This window comes from Antechinus flavipes, chromosome 4 (genome assembly GCF_016432865.1).
Source record: "Antechinus flavipes isolate AdamAnt ecotype Samford, QLD, Australia chromosome 4, AdamAnt_v2, whole genome shotgun sequence".
Classification (NCBI taxonomy): domain Eukaryota; kingdom Metazoa; phylum Chordata; class Mammalia; order Dasyuromorphia; family Dasyuridae; genus Antechinus; species Antechinus flavipes.
The window spans coordinates 359,033,574-359,054,297 of NC_067401.1; the positions used below are offsets into that span (position 1 = coordinate 359,033,574).

Genomic DNA, 20,724 nt, shown 5'->3' on the forward strand with positions numbered 1-20,724 from the left:
AAATTTGGCTCTTATATGTAGTGTATCTCTTATCCTTAGGCATCTTTTCATAGATCTTTAAGTCTTATCTCTCTAATTACATTGTAAATTCTTTGAGGGCTCATACATCTTTATATAGTCCATAGTGTCCTATGCAGAGTAGGTACTTAATAAACATCTGTTGTTTGATAGATTGGTAAAAACCATAGGCAAGAAAAAACTATTCCTCAGAATATCAAGAAGACAGAGGAAAACAGCAGTTCAAGTCTTCTCAGAGCAATGCAGAAGAAATACGTGGAGGGAAATAAGGCTTACAATCTTTGTTTGATTAATCAAAGTCTAAAACTGTGGATAAGAAGGAACATTTCCATAGAATATTGGAAACAGAAAGAAGAAATCAATGATAAATCACATTGAATAGGCATTTTAAGTTTTATTAAGGACAACCCACCAAAGAGGATAGCACAAATAGCATTATTTCCATTTTACCAATCAAGAAATACATTAAGGCTAGAAGTGAAGGGATTTGCTCAGGGTCACACAGTGTCACAGCCTTCATTATAACACAAACCTTGCTAACTCCCAAACTCCTCTCACTCTGCCATATTGTTTCTTTTGGGGGCAAATGTGCCAGGCTTAATTTATTGTATCATAAACTGGGAGTAGAAACCAGACTCATTCAGACCGAGACAGTTTTTCTATTCTTATGGATAAGTTTTTGAATTTATCCCATTGTACCCTACAGAAAACCTTGAAGCATTTCACTAAATTGGTATTTCTTCACTACTCACAGCTTTCCTACAAATCAAAAGGTGACCTTTTGTCCTTTGATCCTGATTACAAGTGGGTGAGAAGGGAGATTTAAATCAGTAAACACAAAACTTAAAATGCCAAGTTTATTTTTTGTGTAAAGGAACCCATTGACACTGAACCAATATTAATATTTGTAAGTAGAGCAAGTCCTTTCTCCTCCCCTCTATGTATATATCCAATCAGGTAAGACTCAAAAATTCAGTTGTAGAACCTTCTTTCCAGATTGTGTTGTATGGGACCCTGAGCATATAGAACTCCATCGAGTTCCTCTACTCATTTTTTCTTTCCATATACTCTTAATAATTTAAGTTAGTGTGGTAAGTTGTTCAGTCAATAAGCATTTATTAAGTGCTTGCAATGTGCCATGTACTGTGCTAAGCCCTGGCAAAACAAATAAAGGAAAAACACACAGAGACAGAGAAGCAGAGGGAGAATAGAGAGAGGGAGAGATAGACAGACAGAGACACAGAAAGAGAGAGACAGATAAACAGATATAGAAGGGGAGAGAGGGAGGAAAGAAAGAAAGAAAGGAAGGAAGGAAGGAAGGAAGGAAGGAAGGAAGGAAGGAAGGAAGGAAGGAAGGAAGGAAGGAAGGAAGGAAGGAAGGAAGGAAGGAAGGAAGAAAGAAAGAAAGAAAGAAAGAAAGAAAGAAAGAAAGAAAGAAAGAGAAAGAAGAGAGAGAAAAAGAGAGAAAGAGAGAGAGTAAGAGAGAGAAAGAAAGAAAGAGAGAAAGAAAAAAAGAGAGAAAGAGAGAGAGAAAAAGAGAAAGAGAGAAAGAGAAAGAGAAAGGAAAGGAAAAGAAAAGAAAGAAAAAAGAAAAGAAAAGAAAGGAAGGAAGAAAGGAAGGAAGGGAAAAAGAAAGAGAGAAAGAAAGAGAGAGAGAAAGAAAGAAAAGAAAAGAAAGAGAGAGAAAGAAGAGAGAGAAAGAGAAAGAGAGAGAGAAAGAGAAAGAGAGAAAGAAAAAAAGAGAGAAAGAGAGAAAGAGAAAAAGAGAGAAAGAAGAGAGAGAAAGAGAAAAAGAGAGAAAGAGAGAGAGAAAAAAGAAAAGAAAGAGAGAAAGAGAGAAAAAGAGAGAAAGAAGAGAGAAAGAGAAAGAGAAAGGAAAGGAAAAGAAAGGAAAATAAAATAAAAGAAAAGAAAAGAAAAGAAAAGAAAGAAGGAAGGAAGGAAGGAAGGAAGGAAGAAGGAAGGAAGGAAGGAAGGGAGAAAGAAAGAGAGAAAAAAAGAGAGAGAGAAAGAGAGGAAAGAGAGAAAGAAGAGAGAGAAAGAAAGAGAGAAAGAGAAAAAGAGAGAAAGAAAGAGAGAAAGAGAAAAAGAGAGAAAGAGAGAGAGAAAAAAAGAGAGAAAGAGAGAAAGAGAAAGAGAAAAGAGAGAGAAGAGAGAGAAAAAGAGAAAGAGAAAGAGAAAGAAAAGAAAAGAAAAGAAAAGAAAAGAAAAGAAAAGAAAAGAAAGGAAGGAAGGAAGGAAGGAAGGAAGAGAGAAAGGAAGGAAGAAAGAAAGGAGAAGAGAGAAAAAAGAAAGAAAAAAGGAGGAAAGAGAGAAAGAAAGAAAAAGAAAATAATCTGATTGTATTATTTAGCACAGTTAATGATTGTAATTCTAAATTAGGTCTTTGCGCTGGAAAGGCCTTTGAATGTGACTTAGAACATCTTTTTTTTTCTTATTTCATAGATAAGGAAAATGTGGCCAAGATAAATGAGTAGGGGAATTCATTTGCAGAATAAGGATACAAAGACTAGTCTCTAGCTTTAACATTCCTTTGGTTGTATTATATGACAAAAAATTCTGAATAATTAAAATCATGGGTTACTTAGAGGCCAATGAATAGAGAGGCACATGTGTGGGAGAGGACTCCAATATATTCACAAGAAAGGACTGATTACCCTCCAAAAGCTTCATAAAAAATATCATCCAAGAACTGTAAAACCTGAGAAGCAGAGAGGTTCATTACATAACAAGATCAAGGGATCAGAAAGGGCTAGCCCTCATGCAACTAGATCCTATGTTTGATAGAGTTGCTGGGCCTGTAGTATGGAAGACCTGAGCTCAAATATGGTGTCCGATATTACTTAATAGATGACTCCAACCTCAGTTTGACTCAATTTTCTCAGCTATAAAATGGGGATAATAAGAGCACATACTTTACTATGTTATGGTAAGGATCAAATGATATATTTGTAAAGCACTTTGGGCTCATTGTTGCTATATTAATGCTACTTTATTGCAATTATTATTATTAATTTTTATAGTCTTGGCCAACTTACTTAACCTCTGTTTGCCTCAGTTTCCTCAATTGTAAAATCAAGACAATTATTTCTATCTCTCAATGCTGTAAGGGTGAAATGAGATATTTATGAAGAACATAGCACAGTACCTTGTACATAGTTATGGGTTATATAAGCATTAGCTATTATTATTATTATTAATCTCTTGATACCTATACAATGTCAAGAGACTCAGAGGGAGGTCTCTGTCAAGTGGATGTTGCATGGAAGAGTTATAAGAAGATGTGGATAATAGCCTCATAAAATGAATGATGGAGAGTGATAAATGATACAATCTGCATCAAAGTATATGGAAGGGATTGTTTTGAGCCTGGGGCTACACAGATAAAAAGGTTACAGTTCCTTGTTTTAATGATCTTCTAGTCTAATAGAGATATATGTCGCCAGAGATATATAAGATGGCTAAGTATATAGCAAAGATCAATGGAAGTGGGTCTCTTTTAAGATTCATGGAAAGAAGATAACTTCTTACTGGGGAATTGAGAAAGACCCTGTGTGGGATAGATTGGCCTTATGCCTTAAGTAAAAATAGCCAAGTAAAGAACTAAGGTCACAGCATGGACAGTGAAAACCTTAAGGCTGATCATAGTTAAGGCAATCTTTTCCTCTGGATTTAAAATCCAGAATGCCTGGATTCTAAATCTAAATTTACAAACATTCCTTTTAGCAGCATCTAGTTCCTGAAGCCCAGTATCTCTCTAAGCTCAACTTCTGCAGAGAGGTGCTGAATTTGCAGCATCATTAGACTTATCCCATGATCACAAAACCAGCTATTGTCTCCTATTTGGGGGCAAGCTTTATTATTCAAATATTCATAAGGGACACATGTATCTCCCCTATTCTATTACCATATCTCAGTAAACTTTGTTTCCTGTGAACATAAGCCTATGTAGACTCTAATATTTAAAACAACAATAACCTTATTCTTCTAGACATAGAAGACATAACCAGATGTGATTACAAAAAAATAAAATCAGTACCTGCTTTTATGTTCTTCAGCCTTAAATAGGGCAGTAACTTCAAAAACTTAAATAGAAAGGCATTTCAAGAAAATCAAAGAATGATTTTTTAAAATATTTAAACATTATCTAGTTTTATTCTTTAAATTTGAGTGAGGCAGTAGCCCTGAAACCAAAGTAGAAAATAGGTGATGACAAACTCAAAAGTGGTTAAAATAAAATAAAAAAAAATAAGTTAAAAGACTTGTCCAGGTTTACATAATTAGCAAGTATCTAAGGCATGATTTGAATGCTGGTCTTCCTGATTCCAAATCGAGTCTTGTCCCAAATCTGTCTGTATCCCAAAGAGATCATTAAAAGGTAAAAAGGACCCACATAGGCAAAATGTTTGTGGCAGCCCTTTTTTATAGTGGCAAGAAACTGGAAACTAAATGAATGCCCATCAGTTGGAAAATGGCTAAATAAGTTATAGTATATGAATGTTATGGAATAGTATTGTTTTATAAAAAATGATCAACAGGATGATTTCAAAGAGGCATAGAGAGGTGTGTGGAGAGACTTACACGAACTGATGCCATGTGAAGTGAGTAGAACCAAGAGAATATTGTATACAGCAACTAGATCAATGATCAATTCTGATGGACTCGGCTCTTTTCAACAATGAGGCGATTCAGGACAATTCCAAAAGCCTTTTTTATGGTAGTAAATTTACTTATTTTTAATGCATACTGTTTTATGAATCATGTTGAGAGAGAAAAATCAGAGCAAAAGGAAAAATAACATTGGAGAGATTTTAAAAAAGTAGTGAACATAGCATGTGTTGATTTATATTCAGTCTCCTTAGATCTTTTTCTGGATGCAGATGGCATTTTGTGTCCAAAGTCTATTAGAATTGCTTCAGATCACTGAACCATTGAGGAGAATAAAGACTTTCATAGTTGATCATGGCACATTCTCGCTGTTATTGTGTACAATGTATTCCTAGTTCTGCTTGTTTCACTCAGCATCAGCCAATAGACTTGTGATGGAGAGAGCCATTTGCATCCAGAAAGAGGATTATAAATATGGATCACATCATATTATTTTCACTTTGTTGTTGTTTGCTGGCTTGTTTTTTCTCTCATTTTTTTTCTTTTTGATCTGCTTTTTCTTGTATAGCATGATAAATGCGGAAAATATTCAGAAGAATTGCATACATTTAACTTATACTGGATTACTTGCTGTCTAGGGGAGGGGGAAAGGGTGAAGAGGGAGGGAAAAAATATGGAACATGGGGTTCTGCAAGGATAAATGTTAAAAACTACCTTTGCATGTGTTTTGAAAAAAATAAAAAGCTATTAGAAAAAAAGAAAATAAATTTTTGTTGAAAAAAAAATAGCAATTAGACCATATAGCAGCTAAAAAGTTTTCATTTCAGGAATACCACAAAGAGGCACTGCTCAAAATACTTTCAAATCTTTTTCCTACAGAAGCATCTAAAATACCTTTAACATTTAAAAAATTGCATTGAACAATCTTTAAAAACAATTCACAGAAAAGCAAATGCTTTCAGAAGGGCATTTCATTTCATACTAAGATATAAATGAGTGATGTAACTTTTTCTTCCAGTAAGCAGCTTTTAATAAGACATCAAGACTGAAAAAAGAAGGAATAATGTGGGAGGGCACGCAAGGGATGAAAAAGGGGCATGGGGACAGAACTTCATGTACTCTACAAGTTTGTCCAAGGTCTAATCTGAAAGCACCATTTAAATTTTATGGTTTTTTTATGGATCCATACAACAGAATCTGACCTAAAAAACAAATGGTTCACAACACAGGATGATTCATAATGATTTGTTTTAACTACTGTAAAAGAAGGAAAGAAAAAACACTTTCCAAATCATTAATCCCAATTCTTTGAAATCCCTATCTAAGGTATATGATTTATTTCATAGATATCCTAATGCCCTGTGGGGGCAGTGGGAGATATGAACTAGATCAACCATTCTGGAGAACAATTTGGAACTAAGCCCCAACTACCAATAGAACTGTATTCCAAAGGAAACAAAGGGAAAAAAAAAGGAAAGGAATGCATATGCATAAAAAATTTATAGCAGTCCTTTTTGTCGTGGCTGAGGGGAATGAATGATCAAGCTATTTGATATGATTGGTGACGAAATACTATTGTACTATAAGAAATGATGGAGGATTTGAGTTTGAAAAAAACTGATATGAACTGATGAAAAGTAAACAAAACTAGGAGAACATTGTTTTCAGCAACAGCAATATTATCATCATAATTGTGAAAAACTTTGTTATTCTAATCAATATAATTCATTTTTGTCCAACTCTTTTGGGGTTTTCTTAGAAAAGATACTGGAGTGATTTCTTATTTCCTACTGCAGCTCATTTTACTGATAAGGAAACTAAGGCAAACAGAATTAAGTGACTTGCCCAGGGTTATACAGCTAGGAAGTAGCTGAGATCAGATTTGATGTTAGGGATTCATTATTCCAGGACCAGCTCTCTGTATTATTCTACCTAATGGCCACTTCTCTGCCTCTTAAATCAATATGATGGTCCATGACAATTCCAGAGGACTCATGATGAAAATGCTAGCCATCTCCAGAGACAAAAGTGATGAGCTCTGAGTTCTGATTGAAACATATTTTTTTCACTTTTTGTTTTTCCCCTATAATATGTCTAATAAGGAAATATATTTTGCATGACTTCATAAATATATGGGTATTGCATTTTGTGCCTTCTCAATAGGTAGAGAAGGGAAGAGGAGGATTTGGAACTGAAAATAAAAATAAAATTAAAATTAAAAAAAATATTGATTTATTTTGTCATCAAGACCCAGTGAGAATGTAATTGGAAAAAAAGTTTTATACATAACATAAAAACAAGCATTTAAATTTAGAAGGTCTTAGAAAAATGAACATCAAGTTAATTGAAATCTGTTCCTTTTAATTTTATTCATGGAACATTACTCTCCTTTTGAGATGAGTTCAAGTCTCATCTGAAACTATCTCTATGGCCATTAGCAAATCACTTTGATCCTTAAGTAGTACCTGCAAATGCCAAGAGCATGCCCTTTGAAGATTTGAAGATATTCAAGTTAAATACATACACCTACCTGTAGATTCTGAAGAGCTCCATAAGCTGTAAATAGAAATAAAAAGCCAATAGCTATGACAAGAACATTCTTCAAGTTACGTTCCATTTTGTTTAATGAAAACCATCAACCATCAGCTGAGAGTGTAAATCTGTAGTTCTGAGCTTCAGTGGAAAAAAGAAGTCTGGGCTTTGACGTGACAGTCTCTCTTTTTTATCTAAAAAAAAAAAAAACAAAAACAAAACTTGTATTAACCATTTGGATTAGTTAATAAGCTTTCTTATGAGGAACACATATTAATTATTCACTTTCTCTAAGACACCAATGGCAATTTTCCCAATGAGACAAAAGTTTGGGACTTTTGAGAAATGGTGTGTTTTTTTCTTTCTGTGTAGATAAGGCCCCACGATCAAATAATGACTTTCCTATTGTGATTATGGTGAGGGGACATTATTACAATGGGCAGAAGTTGATGTTATGGAGTACAAAAATGAAAACTATTTTTCCCCCAAATAACAAAGAGTAAATACCAATTTTTTCTCCTGAAAAAAGCCAACAAAATTGTAAGGCATGATAATGGTCAAATTTTTCTTTATTAGGAAACACAAATGACTAGTATGGACATGTTTTACATGATAACACATGTATAACCTATCTCTGATTGCTTACCATCTAAGAGAAGGGAGATAAAAAGAGGAAGGGAAAGAAGGATAGAATTCGAAACTCAAAACTTTAAAAAAAATGTTTAAAAATGATTTAACGTGTCATGGGTGATACACATATATATGTATATATATATATATATATTTTAAAAATTATGCTACAAATCCAAAGAAGGTCAATAATTTTTTCTATATAAAAACTTAGAATTTACATGTGAAAGTTAATTTCTAAAAAACAATTTATGCAATTTTAAAAGTTTTGGATTTGCATGGCCCCTTTTCTTTTGACAATCCCATACTAGGTTAAAGGGTGAGAAAGGAGTTATCTACTGTTCTTCATTATAAAGACTCAGGATACTAATCAATAAGAAATCCCTGGAGTAAAAAGCTGTAGCTGTCCAAATATAATAGATCCAGGAGACATGGCAGAATACAGGATTATAGATTTGGGGATCTGGGAAGGATCTCAGAGATCTAGTCTATCCCTCCACCCCTCTCTGTTTTACTGATTAGAAACCTGTGACCCAGAAAGGTGACATGATTTAATAAACATTGCTCAGTTACTAAATGAAAGAGTCATGATTTGATGTTTACTTTTTTTATACTGTTCTCATCTAATCTGCATCCTGGAATATTAGTCAAAAACTAGGGAGATTTTTACCAAGAAGGAGATAAAACACAAGATAGAACAAAATAAAGTTCTGAGTGAGATGCTAGCTATAACCTCTCCCAAGTCAGCAGAAGGTAATGAATCTTTGTACTTGGGAAACCATTCATTGTCCCACTTGTCAATGGGAAAATGTTTGATTCAATAGTAGAGATCAAGTATTTTGCAATCTTCTTTGTAGGTGGCCTCAGCATGAGCTAAAGAACAATTGCTACTATGTGGAGACCCAGTTGCTATAAGCCTTGCTATATCTAGATTACTGGTTTATCATATAGATGTGTGTGTGTGTGTATATACATATATATATATGTATATACACACACACACACACACACATACATACACAAATCTATATGATATATATACCTTATGTATATGTACATATTATACATATGTGTATATATAATGCATATAAAATTATAAATATATATTATATAAATTATCTTATTTTAATATAAGGTTTCATTTTTTATATTTTATTTATATATTTATAAATTTATATATTTAAAAACATTATTTTGAAAAGGGCTCTTAAGATATCAGACTATGAAAGGGAGTCTATAGGAAAACTTTAAGGAATTCATATTCTAAACTTTTACATATTTATTGAAAACCTCATTCAGACTTGATTTCAACAAGCTGCTTCTTTGGAATACTTGCTGTTATGCTATCTCTTTGTTCATATTAACTTATTTTACTATTTCTTTGGTTTTTCTCACTTATCCAGGAGATCCTGATGTGGTATTTAATTATTTATTTACTGATGAGAAAAGTTAAAGATAGAAGAACATTTGGCCCTCAACAATGGTCTAGAAGATTACTAATAGTAACATTACCTTCTAGTTTACCATAAAATGTAAGCCCCTTAAGGAAAGGCATTTTTTTTTGTTCTTGTTTTGTTTAAGATCTCCAGCACTGTGCCTAGAAAAATGGCAGGCATTTAAATAGTCATAAGATCACAGATTTAAGATCTGGAAGGAATTTAAGAAGCCATCTGAAGTAATCCTTTCATTTTATAGGTGCCCAAAGGGTCACAACAGTGACAGGGCTTATTCAAACCAAGGACCCCAGGTTCTCAGTCTAGTGCTCTTTCTTTTGTTATCAGATATTTTTCTTGTTAAATTGAACTGATTTGTCATTTTATAACCATCAGTTGTTATTTCCTCTTATTCTACCCACACCAGAAGAGCAGGCTGGGAGTGCCCAGCACTCTCTTCCAGCTGAGATAGGCCATAGCATTAGCTATCCTTTAGCTATAGGAAAATCAGAAGTGAAGTCTAATGTCTCACATACTAAAAGCTTTGCCCAGCAACAAGACCCCTTTGAGACTATAAGCATTACTATTTATTTATCCCTCACTATTACCCCATGTCTAATAATTTCCCACTATTACCTACTCTTTTCCCTCTATTACTGGCTACATGAGTGAACTATCCCCTACCTTCTATTTCCCTATTTTCATAATCTTCCACCTTTCCTCATCTACATTCCACTCCAATCCTGCCTGCATCTTTCACTCTACTTTTTGGACTTATTGATCCACAGTGAACAAAGGTCCCCTTATTATGGACCTCTTTCTTTTATTCTACATTAGGTATCAATAACCACCAATGACACTACATCTTTTGCTATCCTGTCTAGGACTGGCCGGAGAAGACTTCATTTCCCACTCCTCCTACCGCCTACCACACTTTCAAACACTATTCCTGGAGGAGAGTAGGATGTGCCTTGCTTTCTGTTACTATTTCAAGACTCAGTTTGCTTATATTATGAAAATCTCTTTCTTTGAAGTTGACTCCAATAAAAATCTTCCATCTAATCTAGGTCATGGTGGCTGTTATATGCCAGACTTCAGACCCTTACAAATAGTTCAGCACCTGGCTCACCATATTTCCCTTCTCCCCAATTCCTGACTTTATACTAGGGGACTTCAACATCCATAATGATGCTCCTTTAAATGCCTTTTCCTCTTAATTCTTCAGCTTCCTACAATCTTATAATCTACTCCTTCATTCTATTTTAGCCACAAAAAGAAATGGACAAACAGTGAATCTTACCATTACCCACAAGTGTTCTATCTCCTTAATTAAAATCCTAACATTCCTTGATATGACTATAACCTCGTATTATTCCAATTCTCCCTTACTAATTACTCCTAAATCAATTCTTTATTCCTTTTGTGTTACTAATCTTTTTTACCCTTTAGGATTTTCTCAGGCTATTAATAATTCTTGCTCCGATTTAATTTTCTTCCTTTACTAATGTGGCTCCTATGGGCTGGACAATTAATATAATATGGCTTCCCAGATCATCATTCAACTGAAACTGCTACTTCCAAAATAATCAATAATGTTGGCCTCTCTTTAGTCTTTATCCTTCTCAATCTATCTCATTTTGTCAGTGTTCATGAGGATTTGTTAAATATTAACTATGTGTAAGACGTGCTAAATGTTGGGGATATAAAGAAAAGGAGGGACATATGGTCCTAGCACTCAAGCAGTTCACTTTCAGAAGGAGAAAGAACAAGAACAACAAGAACAAGATTTACATAGTACTTTCAGGTTTGCAGTGTGCTTTATAAATATTATCTCATTTGTTCTTCAAACCAACTCTAAGCTATATATGCTATTTTTATCCCCATTTTACAGTTGAGGAAACTGAGACAAAGAGAGGTTAAGGGATTTTCCAATGTCATATAGTTAATAAATGGAGAAAACTGGATTTGAACACAAATCTTTCTGACTCTAGATCCAGAACTTTGTCTGCTGTGTATCTGGTTGCCTCAAAAAAGTTAAATTAGTACCTATCTGACTTGGTGGATTTCTGAAAACTACACATGTCATCATGATCTACTCTGATGAAAATGTTTCATATGGAGATGAAGAAGTCTTCATCTAGCAAAGTTAAAAGCTATTATATTCTTGTTACATATCCTTATTGCCTTAGGGTTAAATAAATCTCCTTCTGTTAATTGCTCACTGAGGTGCTATTGCCTCATTTTGTCCTAAAATTGAACTGAACTAAGAAACTTTGGTACGTGGATCATTCTAACATTTGTCATAGTCAACATGTAAATAACTATATACATATTAGATATATTCAATGTATAATGAAGGTAATAATCAAGAGAAGTGATTAGTAACGGGAGGAGTAGGGCAGGAAAAATTTCTAAGAGAAGGTGAGATTTTAGCTGAGGCAGGAAAAAAGCCAAGAAATGAATGTGAGGACCAGGGAAGCCTAGGAAACCACCAGTGAAGAAGCCTGAAGACAGAGGATGGAGTGCCATGCCTGAGGAACAACAAATCATTGTTGCTAGACTGTAAAATACATGGATAAGAATAAAGTGTATGAAAACAGGTTAAAAAAAAAGTTCAGGTTTTGAAGAGATTTAAAGTCAAACACAGAATGTTATATTTTATCTTAGAGGTAATGAATCATTAAAATTTATTGAATAATATCAGACTTGTGCTTTAGGAAAATTACTTTGGAAGTTGAGTGGAGGATAGATTGGAGTCCAGAGATGTGCACAGCAGAGAGAACATTCATTCACTTATTTATTAAGTGCTTACTTACATACAGGCTCTGTACTAAGCAGTGGGAGTACAAAAAAAGGCAAAAAAGTCCCTCTCTTCCCTATATATTTTACAATATAATAAGAGAAACAATATGAAAAATATCTATATGAGGCAAGCTGCATACAGGATAAAAAAATAGAGTAAAAACAGAGGAATAAAGACGAAATAGAGAAGGTTTCATGTAGAAGGTACAATTTTAATTGGAACTTAAAAGAAGTCAAATTAGTAATTGGAGAGAAGAAGAAAAAGTATTCCAGGGTTGAAGGACAGTCAGGGAAAATGCTCAGAGTCAAGTGGAGTGTCTTGATCAAAGAATAGTGAGGAGGCCAATTAGAAGGCTACTGAATTAGTTGCATGCTATGAGGATGCTTCATGAAGTATAAGAAGTTCTTCTCTGGTTCAGGTTAGTTGTTGTTAGAGTGCAATATTATTGTCTCTTTAATAGTAGCTCACATTTTTAATCAACTAAAGTTTGTAAAGTGCTATTCTCACATTAATCCTGTGAAGACTGTTAACAAAAAAAAAAAAACCTTCATAAAAGATTCTTGTTAACAAAAGACCCCTTTAACAAAAAGACTATTGTCCTATTCTCCTGTGAAGAAAGGAAATTCTAACACATAGAATTGTTATCATCAAGCCATATTAACAAGATATATAACAAAATTACCTCTCTGAGACAAAAAAAGATTAAGTGATGTGCTCTTCTTCACACAGGTTGGGAATTTAGGACTGATGTTTGAATCCAGCTTTCTCTTAACTCTTACATCTAATGTTTTTTCTACTATCCCTTGACACTTAGGTATTAAGAGTGCACAGAGTGCTGGCCCTGAAGTCAAGATGACTTAAATTCAAATCCGATCTTAAACACTTAATAATTATGTGCCTTGGCAAATCATTTAATCTATATATACCTCAGTTTCCTCAATTGCAAAATGGGAATAATCATAGCACTTACCTTCAGGTTGATGTAAAGATAAAATGAGATCATAATTGTAAAGCACTTGAAAAGTACCAGACAGTAAGATATTAATGAATACTTTTTTTTTTCCTTTCTAGATGCCTCTCTCAGCTTTGTGCCAAAGAGAGAATTCAAGGCAGCAAGCTGCTCTGCCATTGCAGCATGCTATCTTGCAAAAGGGACTATATTTGGACTCTGAAGTTGTTGTTAAGTCAGTCAGTGGTGTCCGATTCTTCATGACCCATGAATACTAGCATGAACCTAGTGTTGTCTGTGAGGTGTTCTTAGTTAAGACACTGAGCGATTTGCCATTTCTCAGTGCCTCATCTTTTGTCAGCATTCTCCACGATGACCTGTTCGTCTTAAGTTTACTCTGAATGTTATAGCTTAGAGTTTCATACACAAGTTCTTCTACCATGACAAGGCAGTGATCCAGGCTAGGTTAGATTTAGAGAATCAAGGTTTGAGTACTAGTTCTACCACCTGGATAATTAGCAATCTTTCTAGATAATAATTTTCTAGCCTATAAAGTGAAAAAGTTCCTTAAAGTTCTAAATTTATAATTCTAGACGAGAAAAAGGTACATGCAATTTTTAAAAATCATGTTCACATTTCTTTTAGATCCCTGCATTAATAGATTGTTAATAGGAAGGGAATCAAAGGGAATATAAGTTTGGGAAAAACCTTGAATTTATGTCTTTTTTCTAGCATATCCTGGCTATGTGACCATAGGTAAACCGTATAACTTCTTAGTGATCTAAGCAACTTTTTAAGACTTTAAATTGAAAGAGAGCTGCTAATCTTCATTAGCAAAAGGAATTTCTATACCACAAGTTTACTACATTGATGAAATCACATTTCCAAATGGCTTGAAAAAATGAACAGGGGGTGAGGGCTATAAGGAAGGTGTCAATCAGCCTTCAGGGAAAGGAAGAGGTTATAAGTATATCATTTACTAAAAAATCCTAAACAGTGGCTGATAAGCAGTTTCCAGTATATGAATCAGAAGTTTTATACAAAGTTTAAATTGAGTCATCTTGAAAAAAAAGAATATACTAGTTTGAGGCTAGGACCAACATGGTGCATGAAGATTAAGATTAAAACAAAAGAGTAAGATAAAAAAAAAAAAAGATGAAAACAAAAAAGATTAAGATTAAAAAAAAGTTCAGTATGCCTTATACTGATGAATTACCTCTCACAAAGAAACATCCTGATGTAGTATGCAAGGTAATACTCATCTCCACTCAGCTGAAATTAGATTAAATTATAGAGAGAAATGTGATTAAATTTGTGAGCTGGTCCTTAAATGGCCTTTTAAAAATATATATAAAAAAGAAAAAATGAAAAAAAATAAAATTATGTAAACATTGATTAAACACTAATCACCTTTTTATGCTATAAATGCAAATACAAATTAGAACAAGATTTTAATAACCATAACCATAAAAACATAGAATAGAGAGAGACCTGAGAAGTCATATAGTCAAACAATTTATCCTATTTAGAAATCTTTTCTACATATCCCTTATAAGAGGTCATCCAGTACTCATCTTCACAATACTTTCAGTACTTATAAGTCAGACATTGGATTACATCTTTGCTAGAAATTGCTTCTTTATGCTGCTTCCCATTTCCCTCCATTTCCACTGCTTTTAGACTTCTTTGGACTTTTCAATCATGCCTTACTTCCCTAGGAAAACGCATCATTTGGAAATCTTCCGATTCTACAAAACTGAATGTACCTGGTGTATACATCTAATAAGTACGATCTACTCCATTTATTGAACACTCTGGATGGGGAAAAGAGCCATAAGCTCCAGTACCTCTATTTAAGAATGATGCTCATCACAGTCTTCTACGTATTTTCCACAAGGTACACTAGATACTAGAGTGATTTGCCATTTCCTTCTCCAGTTCATTTTATAGATGAAGAAACAGGATTAAGTGATTTGCTCAGGATCATACAGCTACCCCAAAATTAAGAGTGATAAATAAAATACAAAATTTTTATTTAGAATAGAATAGCAATAATAAAATGTAAAATTTTTATTTAGAGTAGAATAGCATGTAAATAAATAGAAAAAATCCCTCTAACTCCAAAATGTATTATTCTTCTTGCCACCTAACAGAAAAGGAATATTCTATGGACAATTCATATCCTGGGATATCTTCTTAGCTGTAAAAATCTTTAATGCTCCATTTCGCAACAGCCAATTGTAACTTACTTCAGCTTTATTCAGTTCGTAGCTGTTGTTCCTTTCTATCTCTGAAGCTGCTCATTATTGCTGGTCTGTACAGTTGTTACTATTCTTTGCTGTTTCACTGTTTCCCTACTGATTTACTGCCATCTGCTGACACTATCATCAGCTGCTAGGGTTTTTTCTTTTACAGAAGTATTAGGATTCTTTGTGTAATGCTACTATACTGGACAAAACATATCTAGGGAGAGGAAGAGCCAAAATAGCAGAAAATAGACAAGGACTTCCCTAAACTCTCCTTGGACTTCGTCAGATACCTTTAAATAGTGTCTCAAAATGAATTCTAGAGCAACAGAACCCACAAGTAGACAGTGTGAAACAATTTTCCAGGACAAAATAAGTAGGGGGGTTAGTAGGAAAGGTCTGTTGCACCAGAGTAGAGTGCAGTACAATGGAAGTCACAGTGTAGACCTGATTCCAGCAAACCAGGAGTAGACTTAGAGGAGACTAAATCAATGGCAGCAATGGCAAATTCCAAACTTCTAAGTCCATAGATGGTAAAGGGGTCAGACAACTGGTCAGAAGATCCAGGCCAAAACAAGTAGGGGATTAGTAGGAAAGGTCTGTTGCACCAGAGTGGAGTGCAGTACAATGGAAGTCACAGTGGAGACCTGATTCCAGCAAACCAGAGTAGACTACCAAATCAATGGCAGCAATGGCAAATTCCAAACTTCTAAGTCCATAGATGGTAAGGGGTCAGACAACTGGTCAGAAGAAAAATATAGTAGTCTCTTTTTTGGCACCAGGGGCAAGAATCTGTTGCATTGCTTATACCAAGATCTGGATAGCAATCCTGGATCTCAGGACAAAGAAGATTATTATCACACTTCTATGGCTTGTAGCTATACAGACACACACACACACACACACACACACACACACACACACACACACACACACACGATGCTTGGGACAACATCCAAAGAGGCTGAAAAATTAATAAACATCAGAAAAATCTTGACTATAGAAAGTTACTACAAGGACAGGAAAGATGAAAACACAAACTCAGAAGACAACAAAGTCATGACCCTACCACCCAAAGTCTCAAAAGAAAATATGCATTGTCATCAGGCCATGGAAAAGCTCAAAAATGATTTTTTTAATGAACTAAAAGAGGAAAGGAAAAATTAGGAAGGCAAAAGAAGTAATTCAAGACAAAAATCAATAGCATGGTAAAAAAAAAAAAAGCCCCCCCACCCCCACCCTCACCCCCCCACACAAAATACTGAAGAAAATACCACCTTTAAAAAGAAAATAGGCCAAATGATAAAAGAGGCACAAAAGTTCATTTAGGGGAATACCACCTTGAAAAGCAGAACTGGCCAATTGGGAAAAGAGGCACAAAAGTTCATTGAAGAGAAGAATACCTTGAAAAGCAGAACTGGCCAATTGGGAAAAGAGGCACAAAAGTTCATTGAAGAAAATCCTTAAAAACTAGAATTGAGCAAGTAAAAGTTGATGACTCCATGAGATATCAAGAAACAATAAAGCAAAAAGAATGAAAACATAGAAAATGTGAAAAACTTCATTCAAAAATTAACTGACCTGGAAAATAGATTCCCAGATAGAAAAGTTAAGAAATAGTGGACTACCTGAGAACCACAATTTAAAAAGAGCTTAGACATCATCTTTCAAGAAATTATCAAGGAAAATTGCCCTGATGTTCTAGAACCAGAAGGTAAAATAGAAATTGAAAGAATCCATCAATCACCCCCTGAAAGAGATCCCAAAATGAAAATCCCAGAAATATTCTATAATTCTAAAGTCAAGGAGAAAATATTACAAGCAGTCAAAAAGGAACAATTCAAATATCACAGAGCCACAGTCAGGATAAAACAAAATTTAGTAGTTTCTACATTAAAGGATAAGAAGGCTAAAAATACAATATTCCAAAGGGCAAAAGAGGTCTGATTGCAATTAAAAATCACCTACCCAGCAACACTGAGTATATTCCTTCAGGGGGGAAAATAAATATTCAATGAAATAGAGGACTTTCAAGCATTCCTGATGAAAAAATCAGAATAGAATAAAAAATGACTTTTAAATATGACTTAAAAGAAGCATAAAAAGGTAAGCAGGAAAAATAAATCAAAAGGAAATTAATAAGACTAATTTTTTTACATTCCTACATGTGAAATAATATGTATAACTCTTAAAAACTTTATCATTATTAATGTAGTTAGAAGAAGTATACATAGATAGAAAGCATAGGTGTGAGTTAATATGATGGAATGATTACCTAAAAAAAGTAATTAATGGATGAGAAAGAAGAAAGCACTGGGAGAAGGGAAAAGGAGAGATTGAATGGGATGAGTTATTTGATATAAAAGAAAGATGGTGGAGATTTTACAGTGAAGGTGAAGATGGGATAAGGAGAAGCATGTGAACCTTATTCTCATTGGAATTGACAAAAAGGGGAAAATATACCATACCAGAAAATAGAAGGGGAAGAGGAGAAGGAGGGAGGGGAACTTTGATAGAAGGGAGGACAGACTGAAGGAGGCAAAAGTCAGAAGTAAAGCACTTTTGAGAATGGACAGGGTGAAAAGAGAATAGGATAAGCAAGAGAGAAATAGAATGGAGGAAAATACATAGTATGTATTTTCTAACTATGAATCCTAACTATGAAAAAAAAATTTTTTTACAGCAAGTTTCTCTGATAAAGATCTCATTTCTAAATATATAGTAAAATGAGTTGGTTTTATTGAAATAAGTGCCATTCCTCAATTGATAACTGGTCAAAGCACATAAACAGATAATTTTCAAAATAATCAAAACTATCCATAGTTTTCATATATAACATTAAAAAGTTCTAAATCATTATTAATGAGAGAAATGCAAATCAAAACAACTTTGAGCTACCCTTGCACACCTATCAGATTAGCTAATAAAACAAAAGAAAGAAAATGATAAATGTTGGAGGGATGTGAGAAAATTAAAACACTTGGTAAAGTTGTAAACTAATTCAGCCATTCTAGAAAGAAATTTGGCACTATGTCCAAAAGGTCTATAAAACCATGCAAATCTTTTGACCTTGCAATATCACTACCAGGTCTGATTCCAAAAGAGATTAAAAGAAACAAAAAGAAAAAGGACCTATATGTACGAAAGTGTTCATAGCAGCTCTTTTAGAGGTAGCAAAGAATTAGAAATTGTGGGACTGTCTATTAACTGGATAAATGATTGAAAAAACAAACCTAGAAAAACTTACATGAATATGATGCAAAGTGAAATGAGCAGAACCAGAAGAAACTTATGCATAGAAATCAAAATTGTATTGTGGTCTATTCTGAATAACTTAGTTATTCTCATATAATATTCCAAGACAATTTCAGAGAAAGAGCTGGTAGAGCCTGAATGAAGATCAAAGACATTTTTTCTTTACTTTCCTTATTTTTCTTTTTTTTTTCTTTCTGTGTTTACTTTTACAACATGACATTTCTGTTTTGAATGACTACACATATATAACCTAAGTCAAATTGTTAGCCTTCTCATAGTGGGGAGAGAATATAGGACTCAAAAAAATTTTAATGCTAAATATTTTACATGTACTTGGAAGAAAAAAAATATTAAATTAAAAAATTAAATTATAAAATATAAAATTAAAAGATATTGGTAAGGGCAGTATGTGACCTACATGTTTGCAGGTCATATCTCTATCAATTTTATGTATCTCTTACCTATTGATGCTATTACTGCCTCTATACATATAACTATAAAATTTGACTTCTCCTTACACTGATTCTTATTTATCATCAATTGTGATAACTTCTAGAAAATTTTTTCTACTTTCAGGACATTTTTTAACATAAACACTCTTGTCTTTTTCTTTCTACAAAGGATACTGAGATTTTGGCACTAACATTACTATTTCCCCAAATAATTCACTATTGTGTTCAATATTTCCTTTATTAATTTTCCCTCAGTGCCCAAAAGTACCATTAATATTAAAAGGGTGTTATGATTCCAAGAGTAAAATTGTATACCAATGTCATAAAATTTCAACAGTGAGTTGAATCATATTTGTGGGACTGATCACATGCTAACATTATCTTTAGGCATGGGAGTTCATTTTGAGAATACATTACTGTGACACATCTAAAATCAAGTCTAGTCAATCCATCTCTGAACTCTGTTCTTCCCTTGAAAAATAAAGGACCTCTGAGGTTATTCAAGAGTAAGGCATGTACCTCTACCTCGTTCACGCATTCCTTGAAATGTGTGCGTATCCATATATACAGTATCATTTACTTACTCTGAGCCCTTATTTTCTGGGGTAATTGTGGCTTTTTTTGTATATATCTTCAAAGAATTAGAAAAGCCAAATATAGGGCATCATTAAAAAGAAATAGGAGATGCAAAGACTATAACTGTTTAATAGCAAATCCAGGGTTTAAAGATCCACTAATTTCAAATCCATTTCCATTTCAAATCAAAATTTACCTCTTTACCTCCCTGAAGAATATTTATCTTTCTTATCCCTCTTTCTCTTTTCCTTATCATGAACTGGGCAATACTTCTCATGTTATGAGTTGTTTATCTATTTAGAGAAGAGATGATGGTTCTTGTAAAAAGATGCTGTGGATTACTCTAGGGTTTCCAAAAATTTTTTTCTTTCTGAACTCGTGTAATAGGAAGAATTTAGAGTCAATAGTGTCTGTGCTTGTTGTCTCTGTTAGTTAAGATCTATTATTGTTCAATTCTATCTATAATGATTTTTTAGCAGTCAGTAAAACATTTAATAACAAACTCGACTGAATCTCTGAGCTATAAGTGTAAGATGTACCTAAACAAAAACCCCATCTCCACCATGCTTGAAGACCTCTAGTGATGAGAATTCCCTTTACTTATATGGTAGGTTCCTCTGTGGGATGACTCCAGCCAGCTTCCACAACCTTTTTTGACTGGTGGCTGTTTCCCTAAATTCTAATTCAGGAATCATTCAACCATACTTTACTATCTTTTCTCTCACCACTTCTCTACCAAATACCTCAGTTAATTAGGCATACCCTTCCTTCCTTCTTTTTCTCCTTACTACTTCCAGTTCTGGAACCATTAACCCAACATTGTATTCCCAGATGATGATTTCCAGAGTGTGTCATCCTTATGGCCACACTCATTGTGCCAGTAGCCACCAAGTTCAAAGTATTCTTTCCTATTTACCATTTACTTATCTGTATTTCCCTCCCCCAGTGAAATGCTCTCTTTAAGAGCAGGAATTTGCTTTATATTTGTTCTCCAAGGACTTAATATAATTCTTGGGACCTAGTGAGCCCTTAATAAAGAGTATTTTTTTTTTTTTGGTCATTCATTAAGTTATTGTTCAAGAACTTCTCTTAAGTCTAGCCTGAATTTGTCCCTGCAACTTTCTACCATTGCTCTCAGTTCTGCCATCCAGGACTAAACAGAACAAGTTGAATCCCTCTTCCATGTGATAATAGCTCTTTACTAGAAGATATTTACTGTATT

General features: G+C 33.9%; 1 protein-coding gene across 7 annotated transcripts in view; it reads right to left on the reverse strand.

Annotated features, from left to right (window-relative positions):
* Positions 1-20,724, reverse strand: part of LOC127562420 (protein unc-93 homolog A-like) — a 197,786-nt gene that overhangs the window by 35,275 nt on the left and 141,787 nt on the right. For 5 of the 7 annotated variants that reach the window (XM_051998110.1, XM_051998104.1, XM_051998111.1 and 2 more), the window contains one exon: positions 7,157-7,352. In XM_051998110.1, coding sequence (XP_051854070.1) covers positions 7,157-7,179 — 23 coding nt within the window. In that variant the 5' untranslated portion in view covers positions 7,180-7,352. Of the gene's footprint in view, positions 1-7,156; positions 7,353-14,189; positions 14,246-20,724 lie in introns of all 7 variants that reach the window. The other 2 variants (XM_051998105.1, XM_051998106.1) reach the window with 1 other exon arrangement.